The sequence below is a fragment of the Sceloporus occidentalis genome, unplaced genomic scaffold (assembly GCF_023333645.1).
Source record: "Sceloporus occidentalis isolate IW3139 unplaced genomic scaffold, rSceOcc1.0.p SCAF_1, whole genome shotgun sequence".
Lineage (NCBI taxonomy): Eukaryota > Metazoa > Chordata > Lepidosauria > Squamata > Phrynosomatidae > Sceloporus > Sceloporus occidentalis.
Window position 1 is genome coordinate 100,178,688 of NW_028316981.1, and position 25,419 is coordinate 100,204,106.

At 41.3% G+C, this 25,419-nt stretch overlaps 2 protein-coding genes across 12 annotated transcripts in view; both read right to left on the bottom strand.

Annotated features, from left to right (window-relative positions):
- The window catches only part of FNIP1 (folliculin interacting protein 1), a 143,479-nt gene extending 142,392 nt beyond the window's left edge, over positions 1–1,087 (bottom strand). For all 4 annotated transcript variants that reach the window (XM_089530499.1, XM_089530472.1, XM_089530489.1 and 1 more), the window contains exon 1: positions 833–1,087. In XM_089530499.1, the coding sequence (XP_089386625.1) occupies positions 833–927 (95 nt within the window). In that variant the 5' untranslated portion in view covers positions 928–1,087. The remainder of the gene's footprint in view (positions 1–832) is intronic.
- A 19,455-nt stretch (positions 1,088–20,542) lies between these two features.
- Positions 20,543–25,419, bottom strand: part of MEIKIN (meiotic kinetochore factor) — a 35,801-nt gene continuing 30,924 nt past the window's right edge. For 4 of the 8 annotated variants that reach the window (XM_089530530.1, XM_089530521.1, XM_089530511.1 and 1 more), the window contains 2 exons: positions 22,926–23,049; positions 20,543–21,007 (listed from right to left, as the gene is read on the bottom strand). In XM_089530530.1, the coding sequence (XP_089386656.1) occupies positions 20,934–21,007; positions 22,926–23,049 (198 nt within the window). In that variant the 3' untranslated portion in view covers positions 20,543–20,933. Of the gene's footprint in view, positions 21,008–22,925; positions 23,050–25,419 lie in introns of those variants that run through there. The other 4 variants (XM_089530582.1, XM_089530548.1, XM_089530538.1 and 1 more) reach the window with 3 other exon arrangements.

Sequence of the window (25,419 nt, forward strand, 5' to 3'; positions counted from 1 at the left end):
CCATTTTGAGCCCATGACTAAGAACCCTGGAAACACTCTCTCAGCCTCAGAGGATGGCAATGAAGGGCAAACCCCCTTCTGAAGAAACTGGCCAAGGAAACCCCAAGATGGGTGGTTCCCCTCCTCAGAAACGACTTGAAGACACACAACAGCAACAAAGAGGAATGCCTTGACATCCATATTCGTGTTTTAGCTTTTCTTTGGTCCTTTTTCTCCCTCCTGAATGTCCTACATTTTGTGGCGCCTGGTCCTCCTTTGCAGTTAGGACACTTGATCACCCTGCTTCCAACCGAAGATGCTCTGCAAAAGCGCACACACCACAACAGCAACAACAGCAACAACAAGAGCAACACCCTGGTCTGTGCCATCCTCCTTTCCCCAGAGAAGTCCTACAGTTGTCCCCACTTCCACTTTGATGAGGACTAAGAGGCAGGCATTCATATGAGTGCCTATGGCTTTTATTCTCTGTCCAGGAGAAATCCCCCAGGGTCCTCCATTTTGAGCATGACCAAGAAGCATGCATTTACATTTCTAGGAGTGCTTTTACTTTTACCAGGTCCTCCACTTTTTCCTGGAGGTCCTCCATTTCGGGCTCATGAAAGCATGCATTGCCATGCCTAGGAGCGCTTTAGGCTTTTATTCTCTGTCCAGGAGGCATCCAAGAACGTCCTCCATTTTGAGCATGCGTTTGCAATTGGGAGTGTTTTTAAGCGCTTTTTTATTGTGCCAGGCCCTGAAGGTCCTCCATTTGGAGGACATGCCTTAGGGGCGTGGCTTTAGATGGCTAGGAGTGAGGAGGAGGACCCCCCCCCCAGTTTCCCTTGTCTCCTACCTGAAGAGGGTCTCCTCCTTGGCTTCCTTGGAGGGGGCCGCCGAGGCGCTCCTCTTGTTGAAGAGCTTCTGGAGCAAGGTGGGCGTGGGGGGCATTTTGGAGGGAGGGCAGGGGAAGGAGGGAGAGGGGCGCTGGCTCTGCCCCACCACCACCAGCAGCAGCAGGCTCTCCTCCTATTCTCCTCTCCTCTCTGGAGGGAGTCTACTAGTTCCTCCTCCTCCTCCGCCGCCGCCGAGCGCTGGCCATCCGCGCTGCCTGCCTGCCTGCCTCCCAGGCGCTGAGAGTCTCTGTGCGCGAGCGCGTGCGACAGTCATGTGACAGAAATTAATCACTTGGAGCGGCCCCGGGAGGGAGGGAGGGAGGGAGGGAAGGAGGGGCGGGGCTTCCTCGGGGCTCCCCCGCCGCCCATTGGCTGAGGCGCCTAGCCCACGTGGTACAGAGAACGCCACTTGGGAGAGAGAGAGAGAGAGAGGGCGCGCGCCCGGCAGGGGCTTCACGGCCTCTTTGGGGATGTTTCGGTGCAAAGAGAAAGGCCCTTGGAGGCGGAGGCTGGCTCTTCGATGGCGGCGGTTGTTGTTTCGTCCCTCCCTTCGGGCCTAGTCCTTGGGGTCTCCTTGCCAAGTCTTTCTCCAGCGCCTGCACTGCAGCCACTGGCTCACGGACCACGGGGCTGCCCAAGGCTTTCACGGCCCGCATCCCTAGATGTTTGCGGGGTCTGGGGCTCTGTCTCTGCGGCCGTGTTCTGGAAGAGTGTGCTCCTGGCGTTTCACCGGCGCCTCTGGCCTCTGGCCTCTGAGAATTCGTTCACGCTTTGTAAGCCTCTCAGGGAGCGCGCTGACAAGTGGTATAGAAATGGACTCGCTCTTGCTATTCAGAGGGGCTTGCCCCCCATTGCCATCCTCTGAGGCTGAGAGAGTGTGCCTGGCCCAAGGTCACACCAGTGGGCCTCTCATGCCCAAGCTGCAATTCGAGCCCTGGCCTCCCAGTATCCGCACTGGCTCTGAGGGCAGGGCGGGCATTTCCCTCCAATGTAGGGGGGCCCTGTTCCCAGAGTGCACCAGAAAAGAGGGGCCCAGAGTTTGGGGAAGGGGAAATTGGCAGACAGGTCAGTGAAGTCACTAGGGGTGGCGCCAGCTGGTGTGGCTACTCATGGTGTCACCCCCTCTTCAGCCACCTCCTCCCAGGATGACCAGCTGTGTCCACATCGCAAAGGAGGACAAGGCACTGCAAAAGGCCTGGCATTCAGGCAAAACGAAGGGCATGGCCAAATAAAAGCTAAAGACCCATAACAATGTAAATCCATGCTTCTTAGTCCTGCTCAGAATGGAAGGCATTTTGAATTCCTCCTGGAGGGAAGACTGAAATGTAGGGCGCTTCCTAGAAAACGGGGGCATCTGCTCCCCCTGCCATCTCTCTCCTCCCAGTCCACTCCATACAGAATCCTTAGCACTGGAGTTGATCACACTGGGGACAATTTTGGCACTAAAGAGAGATTAAAGCGCAGTTAAAGCATCCTGTAAATAAAGCAAAAATGGCAAGTCATTGTGAAAATGATCATCACACGCAATTGCGCAAATAAAGTGATATCAGAAATGCTTTGTCGATGAAATCCCAGAAGTAAAAAGATGCACATTAATGCTTCTTTGTCATTACTTTAATGGCAGTTTTTGTGTGATGTGTGAAATTTGTTTGCATAATTACACCATTTTTCTGGGATATTCACAGGATAAACTCCCAATCTGTGTTGTGTGATGTGTGGGGTTTTTTGCACTAACGTTAGTCATAAATCATAATTTTCCTATATCACTGAATGTAATGGCAAGAGTGGTGACGTAAACCACTAGCACAGTGATGGCTAACCTATGGCACGCGTGCCAGAGGTGGCACTCAGAGCACTCTCCGTGGGCACATGTGCCATCATCCCAGCACAGAGTTTGCCAGAGTTTGTTACTGGAAAGCCAGGGGGACATGGCACTTTGCAATAAATAAGTGGGTTTTGAGTTGCAGTTTGGGCACTCGGCCTCTAAAAGGTTCACCATCACTGCACTAGCAAAATTAAAATTATACCTCTCAATATGGCACATAGTGATTTGACTGTTGGACTCCTTTTTTTGGAGCTTCTGGACAATCTTTAGTTGCCTCATTGACTTAAGATCATCCTGAGGGATAAGGCGGCAGCAGTGGAAGTTAAAACTACAGGAGAAAAGAGCAATGTCAGCTAAAAGATGAGCTGAAAGAACAAAGTTGGCAACATGGGCTTTTGTAGACTAAAGTCTCCTTCCTCAGATGTATCTGAGGAAGTAGACTTTACAAAAGCTCATGCTGCCATCTTCTTTCTTTCAGTTAGTCTCAAAAGTACTACCAGATCTCTCTACATACTGATTCTACAGACTAACACGGCTACAGTATATCTTTGAATTCCACAGCTAAAAGATGAATATGACAAGCCAGACTCTAGTTTCTATCTTCTGGGGGCTAACTTCTAAATACAGGATCTGTGGCGTCAATAGGATTTATGTTGCCCAGTACCGTAACTCATTTTGTCACTCATTGACCTCCTCCTCCCATCCCACAACATACATAATCTTTAGTAATGTTTTTTGCAGTATTGTTACTCACAAATCGCAATTCCAATATATCACTAAATATAATGGTGACAGTGGTGACATAAACAACTTGCAAAATTACGATATCATACACATAGTCTAAATGTATTTCCATGGACATCATTTCATGTGGTTAAAGTGAATAATAATAATAATAATGTTTATTTATAACATCCTTTCCACCAAAGGGCGGTACATCAGAACATATACAATAAAAAGTGAACAATAAAATAAAATGCTAAAATACTAAAAAAAAAAAAAAAGCTAATATGCTAAAAACAAAAATAAACAAAATCCACCTCAGTGAAAATTTGGTAAGATGTGATGTTCTTAAAGAAATTTTTTAAATAATTTTATTTTAAATTAAATTTTGATTTTATTTTTTTAAAAAAAACCTAGGGCCTTTTCTTTCTCCTCCTACTTTGCCTCTCCCAGCCTCCTCAGCATTTTAAAGGACACAAATGAATGGCATAGCCCATTTCTGCCAAGAGGCAAATGTCTCCTGACAGGCTCGTGCCCCCCAGTCATGCCCCTGGATATACTGAACAAGTTGAAGAAATGCATGCTACATGATTCTTTTATAGAAAGCTGGCGTCCATTCCTAGAATATCCAAAACCCACCAAACTGATAGCTTTATTGGGGCAATCAAAACGCAGGAGGAGGAAGGGCCTGCCTGCAAGAATGTCCCTTCATACCACTGGAATTGAGAACTTTTTGGTTGGCCCCATAAAGGTATCACTTTTGTGGATTTTGGATATTATTGTATTTTGCTACTTGACCAACACAGCTACCCCTGCATGTGATTCCTAGAATATGTTAATAAAAATTCCTAATCAGTGAGTCCATCAGTCCATCACCATTCTGTCTTAAAGGATACTTTGGTTCTCATCGATGTCCACCACAGTTGTTTTCATCTTTATAACCCTATCCATTAGCATCCATTTTCATCTTTTATTTTTACTACAATCTGTTAATTGTTTGAATTATTTGCTTTATTAACCCATTTGTTACCTACTATACAGTGCGACCACACCACATGCAGGCGCACTATACGTGGTTTCAAGCTTACACTGAAGCTGTGCAACAAAAAAAATATGGTTTACATACCTGTGGTTTGTGTGTTTCACAGCACCGCGAGCACATGCCCCATTGTTTGCAATGGGGTGTGAACATACGCAGAATTCCCCTTATGCAGGGGATCTGGAACATTCTCCGCGTAAGGGAAGGGCTCACTGTATTTGTAATATTTTATGTAAAATAGTTTAAAAGGGGGGTGGGGGAGAAAGGAATTCTATTCTCAAAGGCAACAGCGGGAAAAGAAATGTCTTAAATCATTTCCATGTCTTAGTGGGATATGTAGTAGGCCTTGAGTTGTCCTTAAAACCAGTATTTCCACTGACTCCAAAGGTGCATCTGCACTGTAGAAATAATTGTGTTTGACACCACTGATAATGCTGTTTTACACCAGAAATACCATAATGCAATCTGTACTGTAGAAATAATGCAGTTTTCCATGGCTTCATCCTACAGAATCTTGGGATTCGTGGTTTTGTAAAGCATCAGCATGCTTTGGCAGAGAAGGCTAAAGACTTAGAGCAGTAGACATAGGACCTTATCACATAAGGCACTTACCGCTGTCAAAACGTTCCCCAAACATTGCAGAAGCGCCGGAGGTGGGATCGTCTGTCATGCTTCTAGAAGGTAATTGAGGCTTCTTGCTTTCCTTCCGTTGCGGAAGCATTTTCAGGGAAGCCTCGGAGAAGCCATTTTTTAATAATGGGATCTTCTGTTACTGAAAAAATGGCTTCTACAGGTTTCCCCACAAATGCTTCCGCGACGGAAGGAAAGCAGGAAGCCTCAATTATGCTAGAGAAGTGCGAGTGATGATCCCACTTCTGGTGCTTCTGCAACATGTGGGGAATGTTTAGGCAGCAGTAAATCCCAGGATTCCATAAGATGGAGCTGCAGCACTCATTATTTCTACAGTGTGAATGCACCCCTTGAATAATCAAACCCAATAATATAGGATGCAGTAAGGAGGCCAAAAGGAAGGAAGGAATGAGTAAAAATTTATTTGGCTACAAGTGCCATTAAAAACAATATGGGTAGTCTCTTGAGTTAACAAGTTCAACAGTCTTCAATGAGTTGAGATCCCTCACCAGAAAAAACAAAAGGAACAGTTTTGCTTTGTTTTGTGCAAATTCTGATGTTTGAATAACAAGATATCATTGGGTTGTGCAAAATATGTCAAAGGGGCCAAAAGAGATCACCCAGCAGTCTTTCCCTTTTGCACTAGGAATCTAGAATAACCCACAAGAATATGTACAAATTCTGGCTTTCCTATCTGATAATAATGAAATCAAGGGACAATCAGAACAAGAATATTCATGTCAGTAAAAACCAGTGCCCATAATTCTGTCACATTCTACAGGTATTACTGAACAAAAAATCCAGGAAGAGACAATGCTGCTAAGTACAATGGCTGGGTCAGGAGGGGCAATGAATTGCAGCTTCTTCAGGTGGATCACAAAAGCAGCACCACTCTCACTCTTGAGGATAACTTGTACATATAAATGACTAAAAAAATATCAATAAGTATTGCAAATTGCATGTATAGCAGGAGTTGGGGATTTCAAGTATAAGAGCCAAACATGGAGTGCCAATCTGGCCTTCTACTTGTCCCCATGTGGTTACACTCCTTTATTTCCCAACTTTTGGATGGAGGCTTTCCCCCAATTCTAAAACATTCAAATTCCTTTCCTAAGGTTTCGTTAGCCATCTTAACAACTTTAAGCTATAACATACTGACATCACTTAGAAAGCAACCATTGTGGTCATAGAGGACTTCTACTATTGACAACTGAAGACCTTGAAAACTGAAGACCTCTTGAGTAAATGATCTCAGACTTCATCACAACCCATTTCAAGGCACTGCAGTGGCCATCTTGAAAGGGCAGGACTTTGCTGTTACTCCATTTGGTCCCTAAAAAACATTGTTTTGTCAATCACTCATCCTTTCTTTTGTGTACATCCAAAGGCCAATCTTCCACCCCTAGGTCCCTCAAGGAAGCCACTTTAGCTGCCAAAAACTGCGGCAAAACAAAACAAAAACAAAGCTCTGGATGTGGCCATAAATCTAATTCTGTTTTGTTTTTTTTTTAATGTTAAATAGTTCAAGGGAGCCCTTGCAATCTGTATAAACAGTGAATTTCAGCTCCTGGGAGATTTTCCTTCTTCTCCTTCCTGTCTGGAGTTTATCACACAGGAGACTAAGGCTTGTTACACACTGCCAAAATAAAGCTGCTTCAGGTCTCTTTGGAGGTATGCTGTTTAAATGATGCATGGGTCCTAAGAGTCCGGAGGTCGCCCCAAAGCCACACTCCATTCCTAAGCACCGGAGTGCAGCTTTGGTGCAGCTTCCGGATTCTTGGGATGCATGCATCATTTAAACAGCATACCTCCAAAGAGACCCGAAGCAGCTTTATTTTGGCAGTCTGTAACAGGCCTAAGTGTCTAAATCCCGTGCATAAATGGGATTTAAATCCCAGAAAAATCCCACCAAAACAGGATTGTTTTCAGACTCATCAGGGGCATTGAGCACTAACACAAAAATAACCCACACAGAAAGTGGACAAAATTGGCTGAAAGTAAAAAGCAGCCAATTTTGCCCACTTTCTGTGTGGGTTAATGCTGGATTAATGCTCAGTGCCCCCGATGTCATGTGAAAACGATCCCGCTTTTGCAGGATTTTTCCGTTTTGAATCCCGTTTTTTCACAGGATAAACTCAGTATGATAAACTCCTCTAAAAAAAGTAGTCTTAAGGGAGTGAGGTCCAGTAAAATAGCCTTGGGTCACATGCAATCTCAAAGCTTCCCCATGCCCATCCTGATTTAATGCATTAAAAGTGTTTCAAATTCCACAGGTATTTTGGCAGGAATTAATCAGCAACTTCAAAGTGTATAGAATATATACTATATTCCACAGAGGGCCGGGGAGAATCTCTGGTGGAAAGGAGGAAAAGTCCTCAAAACTGCACAATGGGGAGCCACAGAATGCTAGCTAACTCAGAGAAGAATTAGAAAAACAGGTGGGAGGTGTAATAGAAAGGCATTTCCTGGAGGAGGACATGGCTATCTGACTGGAACACTAAGCAGGACAGGAGCACTTTGAACAGCAACGTTTACTGGCATCTCCCATTTCTCTCTTCCCCTGTCATTTGTTCTAGTACATGATGTTTTATTGTGTATTAGCCAAGGCCCCATCATTACACACTCCCTTTGCAGCATGAGAGCTGTGCATAGCAAGACATGTGGAAGTGGCCAATGTTGCAACTTCTCATATCATCACTGCCCTGGCCTCTGGGGAGTCCAAAGAAGGGGGTGCTGTTATGGGGAATAACTGAAGCATATGCTCTTTCTGAGCTAGGGAGCAGTCATGTTGCAATGGTTCCCATACCACAAAGGTAACAGGCAAAGGAGTCTATAGCCATTTCATAAACTTTGTGAAACAGGATGAAAGCCACTAATTCTCAGCTTATTATCCCCATCTGAAATAAGAGAAATATAATACTGCGCTGTTTTACAAAGTTTTTTTTAAGGATTATTGTGGAAATGCAAGACAAGTATTTTTAACTCCCAGGGGGAGAAAAACTATATGAAGGTTGCCATTCTTATTGTTCACAAGAGTCTTATTCTGCCACCTCATCACAGCCTGGAACTGAAGCTGGGCCCTGCAAATCTGCCAGGTTTGCCAAGCTGGTAAAGCTCTGAGTACAGCTGGTGGTAGACTGTGTATCTGTCATCTGATGACCAGCTCATCTAATACAACAACTATGAGCAAATAACCATGGAATAGTTTCAATCTACATCAGTGGAGGAACTACTCACACCGAGGAAATCACACTTCTGCAAGGTATTACAACAACTTCTATTCTTCCTTCTGTATTTTTATTTAGTGTTTAGTGTTAGTACAGCAGCTCTAGATGGCCTGGGGAAAGCTAACACAGTGAAAGGTAACTGAAGGCTTCCAGATTTCATGTACTAGGGTTGGGATAGTTATGGTCCTCCAAATATTGTTAGACTCAAGTTCCCATCCACCTATAGCAGCATATCCAATGGTGAGGGATCATGGGCATAATTGTTCATCATTATCTGAAGCAGGGGGAGAATCATGTGACCCTCTGGCAGTAGGTGGACTGCAGCTCCTAGTAGTTCTAGGAAACATAACTAGTTGTGAAGGATGCTAAGAATTGCAATTCACATCTGGAGGGCCACCATGATTCCCATTTGTGATCAGACTTTGGTCCTTCATACGTTTTGTATTTGAACTCCCAGAATTTCTAGCTTGCATTCTCAATGTGCAGGGAAAAAATGGGTAATGAAGTCCCAATCCTCTGGAAAACCAAAGTGCGAGAACTACTAATTTAGAGTTAAAAACTCACTGCCACTGAATGGTTATACAAGACTCTATAAACAAAGCCATACACTATGAGAAAGCTTGGGACAACTGTTCCCAAGTCTGAACCAATGAAATGTTCTAGAAACTGCTGCAGCAATCTTCCAAACACACACCCCTCTGCTTTATTTAGTATTCACTTTTTCTTATCTTCCCTCTGGTAGAGCTTTACTTCTTGATTGGAAAGCAGCAGACCGACAAGGAAGTCACTTTTTTGGTGTTGCTCCAAATCCTAAAAGCTAGACATTGACCAAGGGATGAGGAAGCAGCTGGCAAAGAGGCTTAATACAGGCAGCTATAGCAGCAGTCAGAACTGTTGCAGGCATTGCCCAGTCAATCCTTGAAATAAATTTTAAAAAATACTATAAATATAGATTGAATACCTGATCTTTTATCTGTGTTTTTAGGATAGCTGCAAGAGGGATTACTGCATATCTCTTCTGTATCAATGCAGATACACTTTTCACTTCTGCTAATGGCTGCTGGTGCTGTTTAATGCTGCAGAAAGATCTTTCAATAGCCAATGCAGTATCATTTTTAAGTACATAGTTTGTAATTAGTGGTATTATAATAGGATGGTGTAATTGGTTATCTTTCATTTACCTTCATTGGTTACTTTTAGCTCTAGTTTTGATTTATCCTCTGACCTGCCTTGGGTTCCATGACATGAGAAAAGTGGGATATAAATCAAATAAACAAACCACCTAAAGGAGTTTTGGTTCTCTGTAATGTTGTTGTTATTGTTGTTGTGTGCCTTCATGTCATTTCTGACTTATGGCAACCCTGCAGCTACCATGGGGCTTTCTTGGCAAGATTTGTTCAGAACAAGTTTGCCTTTGCCTTCCTGTGAAGCTTGACAGAGTATGACATGGTTACACGGTGAGTTTCTATAACTGAGAAGGGTTTTGAACTTGGGTCTCCCAGTATCCTAGTCCAACACTCAAACCACTAAACCAAGCTGGCTCTGTGTAGTACATTAGTACTATTACACCAAAAAGGTTTTAAAGAAAAAAGAAACAACCATGATATCCAGGTCAGAAGATTTGATGGCAAGGGATCTTTGCACACCACCCTCTTAACATACTGCTGCATTAATTTCCAGATATCATCAATATGTTTATAGACAGCACAGACCCATCCAGTGATGTATGTTGTCCATGATATAATGCAGGGAAAGGGAAGTGTAGGGAATGGTTTTATAGAATTGTATTTTAACAACAACAACAACACCCCCAAGTCCATTTTGTAACCACCAAACCTTCTGACCTCTTTCCTAATTCATTTCTTTCCATACTGCTTCCTGGTAATCTTTTAACTTCCAGATGATTCAAAACTGGTCAAGTCTTCTATCGTCCCAATTCCTGAAATCAGCTGTTTTGAGTTGAAAACTCTCCCTAAATGGTGACCAGAAGTGATGTGATGAGGAAAAAAATTACTTCTAGCATTACCTACTATTAGAATAAATAAAAAGATGCTGAATCAAATATACAGAAGGGCTATATGAAAGAGATGAAAAATGAATGACATGTGGAATGAAGAATCATAGGAAGATGAACGCCTGATTCTATAAACCAAGGTGGAATCTGTAAGAAGAGAAAATGGATAGAACAAACTACCAAGGACAGAAGATATTCCAATTGAGCTGCTAAAATCCACACATACACAATCAACTCTAGTGTTGAATAAAATATATGCCAATATGGAAAACAAAACAATGGCCAGCAGACTGGAAACATTCAACATACATCCCCATCCACAAAAAGGAGACACAAAAGACTGCAGCATTAATTTCCCACACAAGCAGAATTATACTTAAAATTTTGCAACACAGAATCTAACCACTTATGGAAAGAAAAATCCCAGAGCAGTCCAATACACTTGCATTTTTTCACCCTACTTGTTTGACTTGTATGCAGAAAATATCATACAAACAGCAACAGCAGAAGGAGGAGGAGTGAAGATAGGATGAAGGAACATCACTGTCTAAGATATGTGGATGATACCATACTACTAGCAGAAAACATCACAGACTTGGAACAATTATTAAGGAAGGTCAAAGAAGAAAATGCAAAGGCAGGCTTGCTGCTGACATAAAGAAAACAAAATAATGACCACGGAGGACCTACATAAATTCAACCTAGACAACCTAGATTACACATTGATCAGAACCAAGACTGCAATCAAGAAATAGGAAGACTAGGAATGGGAAGGGCAGCCATGAATGAATTAGACAAGATCTTAAAGAGCAAAGGTATACCATTGAGCATTAAAGTTAAAATCATCCCAGCCATGGTATTCCTCACCACCCTGTATAAATGTGAGAGCTGTACAGTGAAGAAAGCAGATGAGAAAAAAATCAACTGATTTGAAATGTAGTGCTGGAGAAGAGTGCTGAGGATACAGTGGACTATGAAAAAGACAACAACTCATTGGAAAAAGCAATAATGCAAGGAAAGGTACAGGGTAAAAGAGAAAGAGGAAGACCACACACCAGATGGATAGATTCAATCAGGGAGGACATGAGCATGAATCTACAAGACTTAAGCAGAGCAGTGGAAGATAGGGGTCTTGGAGATGTCTCATCCACAGGGTCGCCATGAGTCAAGGTCAGCAAAGGTAGTTAACAACTATTACCTACTTCTGGTGTAAAATCAGAGTCAGGTTTGTCTCTAAGAGAGCTCCATGCTACTAGGTTTCTCTAGCAATCCTAGCACATTTCTCTGGTAATTACCAGCCCAGATTACATACCAAACAATACTCAATAAGTTTACATACATACCAAGCAATACTCATGAAGTGACAAGGACATGCACTAGAAGATTTATTACACATACCCCAGCATTTTCTTATTAATAAAAAGCAAGCATAGTTTCCCCTTCCATTCTTCCTAGTGACATTAAATAAAAGAAGAAATCACTTGCCAGTTCTAACTTTTTTGTGTTCTGTTGCTGTATTTAAAATGCCACATACAGAGACTGAGGCTCAAATTCTGCACACACATACCCACTACTGCGGGCCAACATATGCAATCCTTTTAGTCACTATAATTATACAGCCATAAAATGTTGACATTCTGTGTGCAGGATCAAGCTATAAATCTCCACATTTTCAGCTGGCTAGTAATGTTAGTGAGTCTATGAGATGATGTCACTAAAATCCCTTAAAGCCACTGACTTCAGGGAACAGCAACTATTTTGAAGGGTACTGTCTGTTCAGTCCTCAGGCTCTGTCTTGCGACATCTAAGAGTATAGAGAAACCTTGTTCCATCTTCAATCCAATTCAGTGACAAAGTGGGAAGTGCAGAAAGCACAACATGGGAAGATGTTTCATCCATGATATTTCTGAAAACTGGAATACCAGATATTGTATTCCCAAAATGAAGAGATGTGTACAACCAGTGAGCTAAATCCAGTGTTGTTAGTACCACCCAGAGCAGACCCACACTGAAACGAATCCAACTTCTTAGTTATGACTAACATTAACTCCTACTGATTTAAAGAAAAATATTCTGGATACAGCTAATATTGGATATAGGCCAGTATCTGCATCTACAAATAAATTACCAGTTTCATTTCAGAAACCTGATCCTGAATTATCCCATAGGATTATGGAATAATTTCTCAAACATCCAAAGTATCATTTTACTGACAACTGACAAACAGTGCCAAGGTTTACAGAAATACAATTAAAAACAAAAACCTGGAAGGGGGATAGAACAGCACAGTGAGGATCACATATGCTTAATGAGGTGAGGAGAAAATAAATAGATCATTGGAAAGGATAGACAATAGAAGGATGTGGCTGGTATCTTGAACAGGGAGCACTCCACATTTTGTTTCCAGTCCTACCTAGAACGTGAATGCTTGGGTAGCCTCTTCCTACGTGTGTTTCCCTGGAAATTTCTAGGGCATTGATGGAAGTCATAAGGCCCTCCTGATGTTGTTTGACTGCACCTTCCACTAGCCCTAGGCCAGTGATGGCGAACCTATGGCACATGTGCCAGAGGTGGCACTCAGAGCCCTCTCTGTGGGCACACATGCTGTAGCCCTAGCACAGAGTTTGCCAGAGTTTCTTACTAGAAAGCATGATGGACATGGCACTTTACAATAAATAAGTGGGGTCTGGGTTTCAGTTTGGGCACTTGGTCTGTAAAAGGTTCACCACCCTAGCCAATGGTGAGGAATACTGGAAGAAGCAGCTTAACACCATTTGGAGGGATACACAGTTCTCAACCCTGTTCTAGGTCAAGGTAGGCAGCCCATAGCTCTCCAGCTATTGTGGGTTTCCAATGTTTATCAGCTCTATACAGTGAGGTCAGTCAGGGTTTATGTGAGTTGAAGGCCAGCAGCTAAATGGTCACAGGTTTCCATTCCTAATCAAATGTACTTATCCCAAACATGAGCCAAACTGATCTGATGCAGAACAATCAACCTAATACACAATCCCAAGGCTGCCTATCTAGCAGCAGAGAGGTTATTTAATCCTCCTCCACATGTCATGCTCACCCTGAAACAGTTTCTTTTTGAACTACAGCTCCCCAGCCAAACTAGTTGAAGTGTTTTTTTTACCCCCAAATTTGGCTTTGAAGCTACTTTTCTCCAATTATTTGTCTCATTGGTGTTATTTCTGATCTTCATTTATTGAAATAAGAGCTAATAGAGGAAGTCTACATAGAGAAAGAATGTGCCTTAAATTTCATCTATGTGCACAATCTATGTGTCTTACAGGATTCAGCAACTACCCAAGACTGCCAGTTACATCTAATCTGTTCCTCTCATTATGCATAATATTACAATCAAAAGAAAGATGGCAATCCAAAATTATAGCAAGAAGTAATTCATAATTGCAGGTGTCTTTTCATTTTTAACACTGCAGTCCTTTGCACATTTACTTAAAAGTAAGGTCTAATGAGACTTTCTCCCAGGTACAGAATTGCAAGCTAAACATACCTTTGAGGTGCCTGAGCACTATTTAGACACATGGTGTTAAATATAGGACACCTATCTTTAGACAACACTGGAGATTCATTACAGAAAATGCAAATTATTTTAAGCATATATGCAAATATATTTACATACTTATTTTAATGATGGTTTCATGTTGTTTCTTAACATTTGGTGACTCATCACTAAATGCATAAAATTAGTTAATCTTAAAGCATCAGGTGATATGGAAGTTCTATCCATGGTCCTTACTCTATGGGGTTTCATAGCACTTGACATGCAGATACACTATCAGTGCTATGCTCATTAGCATGTTTCTCTCAAAATAAGTGATACTATTTTCAATCAGTCTTGTAACTAAGTAAGATAGAAGAGCTCACCTTTAGTTAATTCAAAGTAAATGTTTTTGTCAGGGGCAGATTCTCTTTGCCCAACATTTATTTCATGTAAGATGAAATGTAAACTGGCACCATTAAGAGTTATGTCATGCAGATAGTTTCTGGCTGGAAGCAGAAGTCTGTCAATCAAAGTATGTCGCTGTGCCAACAGCATTGGAGACCTCCATCAAAGGTGAATGTTCATAATACCATGACCTTGTCTGGTATGATGTTTTGGAAAGAAAACATCAAGGAAACTTTGCAGAGTATTAAGTTCTGCTTTCCAGTCGTTTCCATGTCTGATTAAAAAGCACCATATGTACAAACCAGTCAAACTCCTCCTCGTCTTCTCAGTTCCAGTTTCAAGGAAGAATGTTTCTTCAAATTCATCCTTAGGAAATTAGATAAACTCATTTAGTATTTATTCAGCTTTATCAACTTGCTTCCAAAAATAAGGGAATGAAGATATATTATCCCCAAATACCACACTATTTATATACCAGGAATTTAACTTTACTATCAAAGTTAATAACAGTTATTTGCATACTGCTACCTACAAGTCATATGTAAGAAGTCGTACAAAGAGTGAAAAATGCAAATTATCCAAGTAATACTCCAATCCAGTCTAAATGGAGCAGTGAAGTCAATGGGGCTACTCGTGATAATACTTGCCCAACAGCATCTTTATAGTAAATACCTGTTGAATTTGCTGTTTCCACCCAACGTATCTTCCTAAATATTCTTTGCTTACACTAGTGGTGTTATTTCCAGAGCTATTCATATATAATTTTCTGAATATCCTCTACAAAGTCAAGTGCAGTCTCACAGTCAGCTTTAGAAAGTTATCACACCAGGCTGCTCTCTCACTAAGCATTTTTTAAAACTATACAATTGGCATTCCTTTCCCTATTACACCTTCAGAACGTGAAGTCGAAGGCTTTCATGGCCAGCATCCATAGTTTTTTGTGAGTTTTTCGGGCTATGTGGCCATGTTCTAGAAGAGTTTGACGTTTCACCAGCATCTGTGGCTGGCATCCCACTACCTCTTCTGTGATTATGGAGATTATCACACAGGGGATGGGACAACATTGTCCTGTCCCTGTCCCATCTTTCCTGCATGGTCACGGAAAGGACTTTCAGATGATGTCTCGCTTATCCAGACATTATCCCATCCGGAAGTGACAGTGATCGCACGAAAGACTTTCATATGACGTCATCCTGATCCTGTCACTGAAGTGGCATTGCCTGGCATTTTGTATTAATGGTAGTTTGTGTTAATGCACTGCTGCTTCAATGACAGGATAATGACAAGATCAGTGCTATGTTATGAAAGGCTTTTGTGTGATCACTGTCATGGATGGGGGAGCAATTATGTGCCTATCTGCGTGTGATAATCTCCATTATCCCAACCCCTTTTCCTAGTTTGGCACACACACACACACAGAATTCCTCCCCCCAAATATAAAATGAAATTAAAACAGTCTTACATTTAAGAAAGGCCTTTGTGTCCTGGGGAATCCTGATTTGGTATAGATTTGAATAATCACTGACAGGTGGAAACCAACAGCTAAAGTAGTGATTAATCTGTCAGTGATTAATCAAGTCCAAAGCTTTTTTAATGAAATAAATTCATTTTAAAAACTTTTTTTGCACTTACATTTCTACGTGTGAGTGTGTGAGAGAGACTCTGAACTGGGCTACTTAGCTGTAATGGGCGGGGGGGGGGGTATTTGCTAACTGCATTTTTTTTCTATAGAGAAAACAGTTTAAAAGTTTATCAATTACTTTGCCAACTGAAAGGAAATCCAATGGAAAAATGCACCCCTTCTGCTTCTCTCGTGATCACTGGTAAGCAAAGAGCACCTAAGCCACACCTAAAGCCCACCCACTGAATTCCGAAAATCAGCATTAAAGTGGAATTGAATTACTGCACTTCAAATGGTAGCAGAATAGTAGCAGGAAAGGATGACATTAACATAATTTTTGAATTAATGAAAATAAATGCTTTCTAAACTGTGTTGTACCAGGAGAACAACAAAAGAGGAACAACATTCTGTGATAAGCCAAAAACACAATTATCCTGCTTCAATTGTGATTTACTGCCTCATGTGATAAAGTCCTTTGTCTTCAGAAAGAAGTGGAATGAATGTAATAATCTGTTTTTCAGACTATTCTGTTGATATCTAAGCACAATCATGAACAAGACTGACAAGGTATGATATTCTGGGATGATATTCTGAAGCCATGCAGTTGCAGCTGCAACAATCACTCTGTGATACAGCTCAAGAGGAATAAATTCCCTACATTTCTTTCTGGGGAATGTTAGAACTTATCACCTGTTTCAGACACCAGCATTTGGCATTCAACTTGGGAAAAAAAGCCTTTTTGCATTTATTCAAGGTCTTCAGGATAACACTGTAACACATGAACAACCATACCCACCCCAGGGGAGAGAGGAGTCCCTTCAAACACATTTGAAGATATGTGCTGATGAGAAAATAACATAGTGGGGAAACACACCAGAATGAAAAGCCAGTGTCCAGACAGCTTGGGGGTATGGCATACAGACGCTACAAGCCCCTAAGACTACCAAGTGTGATTGAATAGCAAAAACTTCATGGAAAACCTGTAGTTTATGCTGTGACTACAGAGCAGAAAAGGAAGAAATCAAAAGATTCTGTATTGTGTCCAGGAGAAATTAAATACACACCAAAACAGGATGTGCTCATAATCACATTAGAATGCAAAAGTAAGAAACAAATCAGAACAAATTATTGTAAGAGAACATGACCTAGGGCAGGGGTAGGCAACCTTTTTGAGCCGGGGGCCGGGTTGCTGTCCCTCAGACAACTGGGGGGCTGAAGCCAAAAAATAAATAATTAAATATTTTTAAATAAATCTAAATAAATAAATAAATAATAAAAATAATTCCTACATACATTGCACACATCATATTTTGAAGTAAAAAACAAAATGGGAACATATACAATACAGGCCCGCTGCGGCCGCTGGAGCCCTGCTGGAGGGCTCCGGCAACCGCAATGGGCCTCCTATAGGCCCGCCGCTGTGTTCTAAAATGGCGGCAAAGTCTCAGGTGACCTTTCCCATCCTGCCCCGCAACGGGAAAGGTCACACGAGACTTCGGTCGCCATTTTAGAACACCAAATGGCACCCGGAGTGGCGCGGAAGCTGTGGGGGGGAGCGTAGGGTTGCCATAAGTCAGGCCCTCCAAACCGGGACAAATGTAGGACAAAGTTTTCAAATGGAGGACACTTTTTTTAAAAAAATTGAGGACACGGAAAAAAAATTGCTGATTTTTTAAAAAATGTTAATATAAATGCATGTTCTGAAGCTTCTATAGACAATTCCCCCCTTGCCCCCCTTTCCCCCGCTTGCTCCCCCTTGCCTGCCACTTGCCCCCTTGCCCCTGCTTTCCCCCCTTGCCCCCGCTTACTCCCCCTTGCCCGCCGCCAAAGGCTACACCGCTTATGCGAGAGAACTAAGGTCCCTGGATGGGGGGAACCGGGCCGGGGCGGACCGGGGTCCCCCAAAAGCGGGAATGTCCCGGGGGCTGCTGGGATAGGGGCGGCAATCAGCGGCAGGACCAGGCTGGGGCCAGTCCCAAGGCCTCGGTGGGCTGGATCGGGCCCGCGGGCTGTAGTTTGCCGACCCCTGACCTAGGATCACGAAATGAAGCAGGAAGCCACTTTGTCAATGTTTGTAAGGCTATTGGTTTGTTTCTTACAAACACATTCTTCTGGCAAGTGAACAGATGTGGCTGATATAGAAAACCAACAGACTACAGTAACTGGAAGCAGAAGACAGAGGTCTATTTTCTCTGCAAAAACAAGACCAGATATAGATTGTGGCACAGATTATGAACTGATAATATCAACAATTAGACAATGTGAAGCATATCCACACAAGATAGGAAATTTTTAACGAACAGTAGCAATGTTGAATGATCAACTGGTGAATTCATTATACAACCAAGACACTATAAAAAGATAAACAACATACTGAAGAACTATGTAAAACAAATGAAAAGATGACAGATTCCTTCAAGTAAGAAACTTTTCACCAAGAACTTTCATTTAGAAAGTGAAGTGAATGATGCTCTCAAAGAACTCAAGAGAAATAAATTATCAGGAACAGATGGCATACCAATAGAGCTTTTTCAAGCTGTAAAGATGGAAATCATTCAAATTCTAACAAAAATCTGCCAAAGAATGAAAAAGAAAACAAAGTGTGGAAAAGAAAACACAGACTGAAACACACAATATGCCTACTGATCCCAAGAAAGGGACAGAGACTGTAATTACCACCAGAACATTGGGTTAATCTCCTATGTGAGCAAGGTGATGGTCATGATTTTATAAAAAATACTTTTAAGCTTAGTGCTTAAAAAGTCAGCCCCCCCCCCCAAAAAAAAATGAGTGGGCTGGAGTTGGTCATGCCACCAGGAAATCTTTGGCATTGCCAGCTTGGATTGGGAGAGGCTGGCAGGAGACAAGAAGGGCTTGTGAGTATTGTCAAAGAAACCTTCTAAATATTGAAGGGTCATGCAAATTGGCTGCTCTCCTCCAAGAGCTCAAATGTGGTTTAGCACCAAAGCTGTAGACTGTGTAAAAATGTAAGTTAAATATCTGCGCCTGGTCTCATAGTGCTAAGGTAGGGATGGGCAAAGTATAGGCCCAAGGCTGTTTTCCAGCAATGCAAACTTCCTAGACTGCCCTTCTTCTGATAGGAAAAAAGATAAATTGCCTGTCCTGGAAGCCTCCAGGAAAGGCAATTCACCTGTTATATAGGTCCAAAAGCTTCCCTACACTGTATTACTTTACAGAGAGTAAATGGGGGTGGGGTGGGGTTGGGTGGAATAAAGAACAAGGAGGCATGGGAAGAATCATGGCATGTGGGTTGGGAATCAGGAAGAAACAGCAGGAAATGAAAAGAAGCAGCAGGTAGTTAGTGACAAAAGTGGTGCAACTTTGGGACAAAGCAGGGCAACTATGGGATAAAATGTCATTCGGAAGGATCCTCCAGTGACCACTGGAGGTTGCGAAGGTAAAAAGGATCCATATAGGTGGAAATGGGTTTCCATTTTAAACAAAATGAAGATTGTAAGATAAATCTCCCCCTTGCCTGCATTTTCCATTTAATATTACTTGCTGCAAAATTACAAACTGTCTTTGTAATACAAAACCTTCACCAGACATCCTTCACATGGCTCACCACAATATTTTAATATGTTAAAAAGTTATAGATCAAGATATATGTATATTAAAAACAGTAATAGGACATATTTTTCTTTAAAATAAGAAATACACTGAGGCTACTTTCTCAAAATCTGTAACTAGGCCAAGGGGCCTAAATCCAGCATCATGTTAGCACCCAACCACTATTGCAATGAGATTTGGTTCACCCCCTACCTCCACTGCCTGCAACTCTGCACTTCCCAAAAAAGCTGCCTTGGAGGATTTCGTAGCCCTCGGAAGCAAGTTTTGAGGCCAAACAGGGAGGCTGTGGAAGGAATCCCTTTGGATGACAAAATAGTTTAATCAAACAGGACAGCCATATTAGATTCTGGGCAAAATCTGTCTGAAATTAGATTATGAATTAATCTTGGAAATAGGTTATAAATAGGTTATTAAAAATATGGCACTAACAAAATCCATCTAATTTTTCCAAATATATTTATTACATGTTGCATAAAAGCATTAACAGTTAAAAATTCATATCCATGCTTACATTCTACCCAGTTTCACAAGCCTAGTTAAGGTAAAGGTGTAGGATCTACAATAGATACAATTGTCTTCTATTGTCTTAAATCCAAGCACTTCAGTTTAACTGGGTTCTGGGATTATACCAATACATCTTGCTGAGAACTAATGAAAAGTATGCTCAGTGCTGGGGACTTTCTCGCCAAGCACTTCATCTTTGCAGTGATCAACCCAGACCTGCCCCAGATGGCCTAAATATCCTGAAGGCACAAGATTCTGTCAGATATTGGAAGCTAAGCAGATCAGACCTGGTTAGGACTTGGATGGGAGACTGCCAACAAATACCAGTTGCTATAGGCTATATTTCAGGAAAAGAACTGGCAAAACTACCTCCAAGTATTCCTTGCCTAAGAAAACCCTGTGAAATTCACAGGCAATTTGAAGGCATAACCACACATTCTGTACATATTTGAAAACACAATAAATAAATGTAAATAAACATGAAGATCTTAGTAGCTATACAGGTGAGTGACATAAACTAGACACACACTGTACTGGTAACTCATAATAGTTGAATTTTATTCTTGTCATAATACAAAAAATCTTGAATATTTTTCTTACAGTAATCTTCAAAAATATATTTAAACATTCAGACTTAACAAAATCCAAATATTCAGTTCAGCTTCATCTTACTTTTCTTAATATCCCATTTCTGTCTCTCTCTTTTTTTAAACAAGCTAACTATATAAACATTTTAACCTGTATCACTGAAATAACAGCTGCTAAAACTGCAAAAATAAGGTTTTTGGAAGTCAATTGCATTCCCAAGCAACTGTTTTACAAACTTTTATAATATTAATAAATAATTCAGTACAGTTTATAATATTAAGCCATAAGTGTTATATATATACTCTTCAGAGAGCTCAAAATAAATATTGAAATCTACATGGCATAAATACATTGAGAACATCAGTCCCATTCATTCAGCTAGGACTAAGTCACTTTTTGCTTTTATTTTTTTGCTTACTGTTGTGCCTTCTGTTTGTACAGTTTTCTGGGCTTGTAATAATATCTGAAAAACATGAGTTTGCGTTCACAAAATAATCTCAATTCCATTTTTTGCTAGAAATGCATTTTAACAATAAAGAGTCAGGATTTTAATTTGTATCTCTGTTAAAAGAAGTGATATGTACAGCACACTATTAATACTCAGGGGGACTTTATAGTAATCTGAAAACTTAAACATATCAGAAGCTACACATCAGGCTTGAAGTTTCAAGGGTGTCTTTTATATTCTCAAATGGAGAATCAAAATTTTATTGCTCTGTTGGCATTCCTTTTCTTGTACCTGGCAAGCCCAAGACATTGAAGGTGATATCCTAGGTGATATCCTAGTTAACCTAAGTTAATTATCTGCATATTCTTCCTCACATACCATCTGAAGACTACATCAACACTTTGCACCATCACATTAAAAAAAAACATTTTTACTTGATAAACTTTGGTTCCAATATATAGAAATGATATTTGTTGCTTTTTTTGGTTAACCTAATGAAGATATAGCACAATATGGACTTTAAACACACTTAGGTTTATGCTCACCCTTAACAGCAAATAGGGATGCAGTGGCTTAGTGGTTAAGATGCCAATTCTGACAAACACAAGATCAGAAGGTTGACAGTTCAAGGCCTGAGGGCTGCATGATGGAGTGAGCTCCTGTCACTAATCCCAGCTTCTGCCAACCTAGCAGTTCAAAAGCATGCAAATGCAAGTAGATAGATAGGTACCACTTTGGTGGGTAACAGCATTCAGTGCAGTCATGCTGGCCACATGAACACCAGAGCAGTCCTCAGACAATGATGGTTCTTTGGCTTAATAACAGAGATGAGCACTACCCCATACAGTTGGTTACAGCCAGACATTCATATCAAGGGACTACCTTTACCTTCTTCTTCTTATTATTATTATTTCTATCTCATCTCTTCAACAAGATTGAGGTGGCTTACAGCAATAAAATCCATACAACACAAGAGAATAAAACCCCACAATAGCAAAGGATCTCTATTCATTTTGGTTTTTTTTATTATTTATTAGCCTGTTATAAAACCAAAAAACAAGAAAAAGACTTAAGGAGAAATAAACCAATGTGCTTTTCAGTTTCAGCACCAGCATCTGTATTTACTTATCAATGGCCTGTTACAGACTGCCAAAATAAAGCTGCTTCGGGTCTCTTTGGAGGTATGCTATTTAAATGATGCATGGGTCCTAAGAGTCTGGAAGTCGCGCCAAGGCCACACTCCATTCCTAAGCACTGGAGTGCAGCTTTGGTGCAGCTTCCAGATTCTTCTGCATGCATCATTTAAACAGCATACCTCCAAAGAGACCTGAAGCAGCTTTATTTTGGCAGTCTGTTACAGGTCAATATAATTAGAGTTATTAAACCTTCTACGCTAATTTACAGTCGCTCTCATTTTCAGTAACTTGTATGGTTTTAATTCTCTACTAGATTTAATACCTTTTTAATAGGGGGAGGGTACTAGGGATTTGATATGTTTTGTATTTTTATCTTGTTAGCCACCCCGATTGTTCTCAGAGGGGCGGGATACAAATAAATTTTATTAGTAGTAATAGTAGTAGTAATAGAAATGGTGTTTAGAGAACACGATTCACCTCAAACTATCTAGCAAGTAGCTTTTTGTGGGTTCTTCAGGCTATGTAGCCATGTTTTAGAAGGGCTTATTTCCTGACATTTCACCAGCATCTGTGGCTGGCATCTTCAGAGAATGAAGGTACCACTGCTGATCAAGAATGTGAAGCTAAACCACAATCCAGCATTATTTCTAATTCCAGAAATATATACTCTGAGTCTGGATTCTTACCAAGAATCAAACTGAGATGGCATTGTCTATATTCTAACATGTATTTCTGGACCCAGTGCCTCTCGTCTATTTAAGGCATTCTCATCAATAAATATTATGTATTCCCTTTACCTTCACTTGATCCTGGTGGAAAGAATAATTCTTTTTTATTCAGTGGATGTTGGAGAACTTTCAGTGGTCTAAATCCTGGTGAAGCTTTAATGATAGAGCAGATTTCTGGTGGGTTACATAAATACTGGAAGAATGGAAGAACACATGACAATCAGTTATCCATAACTGAACAAAGTTTTGATCTCACACTGCATCAGTAACAAATACTAAACTAGTACATTTTCATGTAATTTGGTTACATAGTATTTACCAAAGCCTTGAGCACACAGGCTGCAGAATGACTGTGAGGAAAAGATCTGAAACATTATATTGGGGCAGCTCTGATATATTTAAACTGCTGTTTTGAGAACAAACCAGGATCGTAATCCCATTTTGATTTAGGCTTGTCTGAACAAACTATAGTTCCCTGAAGCTTAAGTGTAATGAGAAACAATGGAAGCTTTAGTATCTATTTAGAAACTAAACAAAATTTGTCCATGAGCTTTGCCAGAGAAAAGAAGCAGGAATGTCCTAGTTAAAAGCTTGTTGACTTGCTGTGTCTCATTCACATAACAATGAACCATAGTTTTACCATTATATCTAACAAAGGCCACAAGTTTAGAGTAAGGACTCCTCTGCTCAAACCCTGTTCTCGCAGCAGTGACTCTACAAAAAATAAAATGTATTCACCAGACAGGCCCAGCTCCATCAGGGCTAGCCTGAAGAAAGAGGCTCCTCCCTCCATAACTGCCATCCTCTGGCCTGTGAGGGAGTGAACAGTCCGCCCAGCCCCATCAGGGCTAGCCTGAAGAAAGAGGCTCCTCCCTCCATAACTGTCATCTTCCAGCCTACGAGGGAGTGAACAAGGAGCCCAGTTCCATCAGGGCTAGCCTGAAGAAAGAGGCTCTTCCCTCCATAACTGTCATCTTCCAGCCTACGAGGGAGTGAACAGGCAGCCCAGCTCCATTAGGGCTAGCCTGAAGAAAGAGGCTCCTCCCTCCATAACTGTCATCTTCCAGCCTACGAGGGAGTGAACAGGCAGCCCAGCTCCATCAGGGCTAGCCTGAAGAAGCTGAGCCCTCCCCTCCAGTCCATCTGCCTTGGTCAAGGCCTCAGAGGGAGAGAAGAACCACTGGACCTCATCCCCTTTCCCTCCACCATTCCCTTCTCCTTTTGTGTTGTGTCTTTTAGATTGTAAGCCTGAGGGCAGGGAACCGTCTAATTAAGAATAATAATTGTAAGCCACTCTGATAGCCATTAGGGCTGAAGGGCGGGGTATAAATACCATAATTTAAAAAATGGGAAAGACAGGTTGCACACCTGTAACTGTAGTTCTTAGAGTGGTCATTTGTGAATCTACACAACTAAGTATTTCTACGCAGGTGCAGGAATATCCAGTTGTGTGAATTCAGATACCATAAAGAATATACTGCTTTCAGGGCACTCTTTATCAACCTCCTCTCACTCGTGCACCTGGAGCCAGTACCGCGCCATTGCGCTTTCTTTTTGCCTCTCCCTTAGCAATAGTAATGGCAATATAGCAAGTACATTTCTATACCACTTATCAGTGCACTTAAGCACTCCCTAAGCAGTTTACAATGTGTAAGCTAATTGCCCCCAATAAGCTGGATACTCAGATGCCAGGCTGTGTCAACACTGGAGCCCCCCTCACTGGTATCGAATTCACAACTTTGCAACTGTGAGTGAGTGGCTGCAGTACCAGCATTTAACCACTGAGCTCTCTTAACACTGTCTCCCTTGCTTATGCTCTAAATAGCATGTCTTTGAGGAATTATTTTTCCCTTATTTATTTTCTCATTTCTGGAACTCTAGTACCACAATTGTCAAAGGAAAGGAAAGAAATAGAAAAAAAGTTAAAGGTACTAAAGGTAATCATGAATATTGAATGGGAGGATGGACAGGAGGGAGGAGGGGACACTGACAGCACATGGCTTGCAATCATGCAACTGCCCCAGGAGTGACATTTGTACCCTGGGGATTGCATGCTCGACAGGCCATTGGTCAGTTTCCCCTGTCAATGAAAAGGGACAGGTTGGGAACTGCACAGCTACAGGTTGGAAGCATCATCATGTGATGAGTATGGCCAATACCACTTCTTTTCTGGTGTAATCACAGGTTACCTTAGTAATGTCCTAAGTGAGCTAGTTTGGAAGCTATTTAACTATGTTCAGTACGAGCATATGTCTTCCAATCCCATGTCAAGCAAGGGTGTATGTGGATGTTTTGGTAAGTTTATAGCAGATGCTGTTAAATAATTAGAACTCATTTTGTCAGTGATATAAGAGCACTTCAGTTTTGCAATTGTTTTTTAAAACAAGGTGTGGAATAAGTAAACAAAGAAATACTAAAAATACTATATAAAATGTGTTATACAGACAGACCTGAGCAACCCTGTTCAAGCAGATGAAAGTGTACAATTTGATTGACCCAGTAAATGTATCCTTCATACAAATTGTGAAGTCAGAAAAAATCCCAGATTGTCGCATGGTATAAA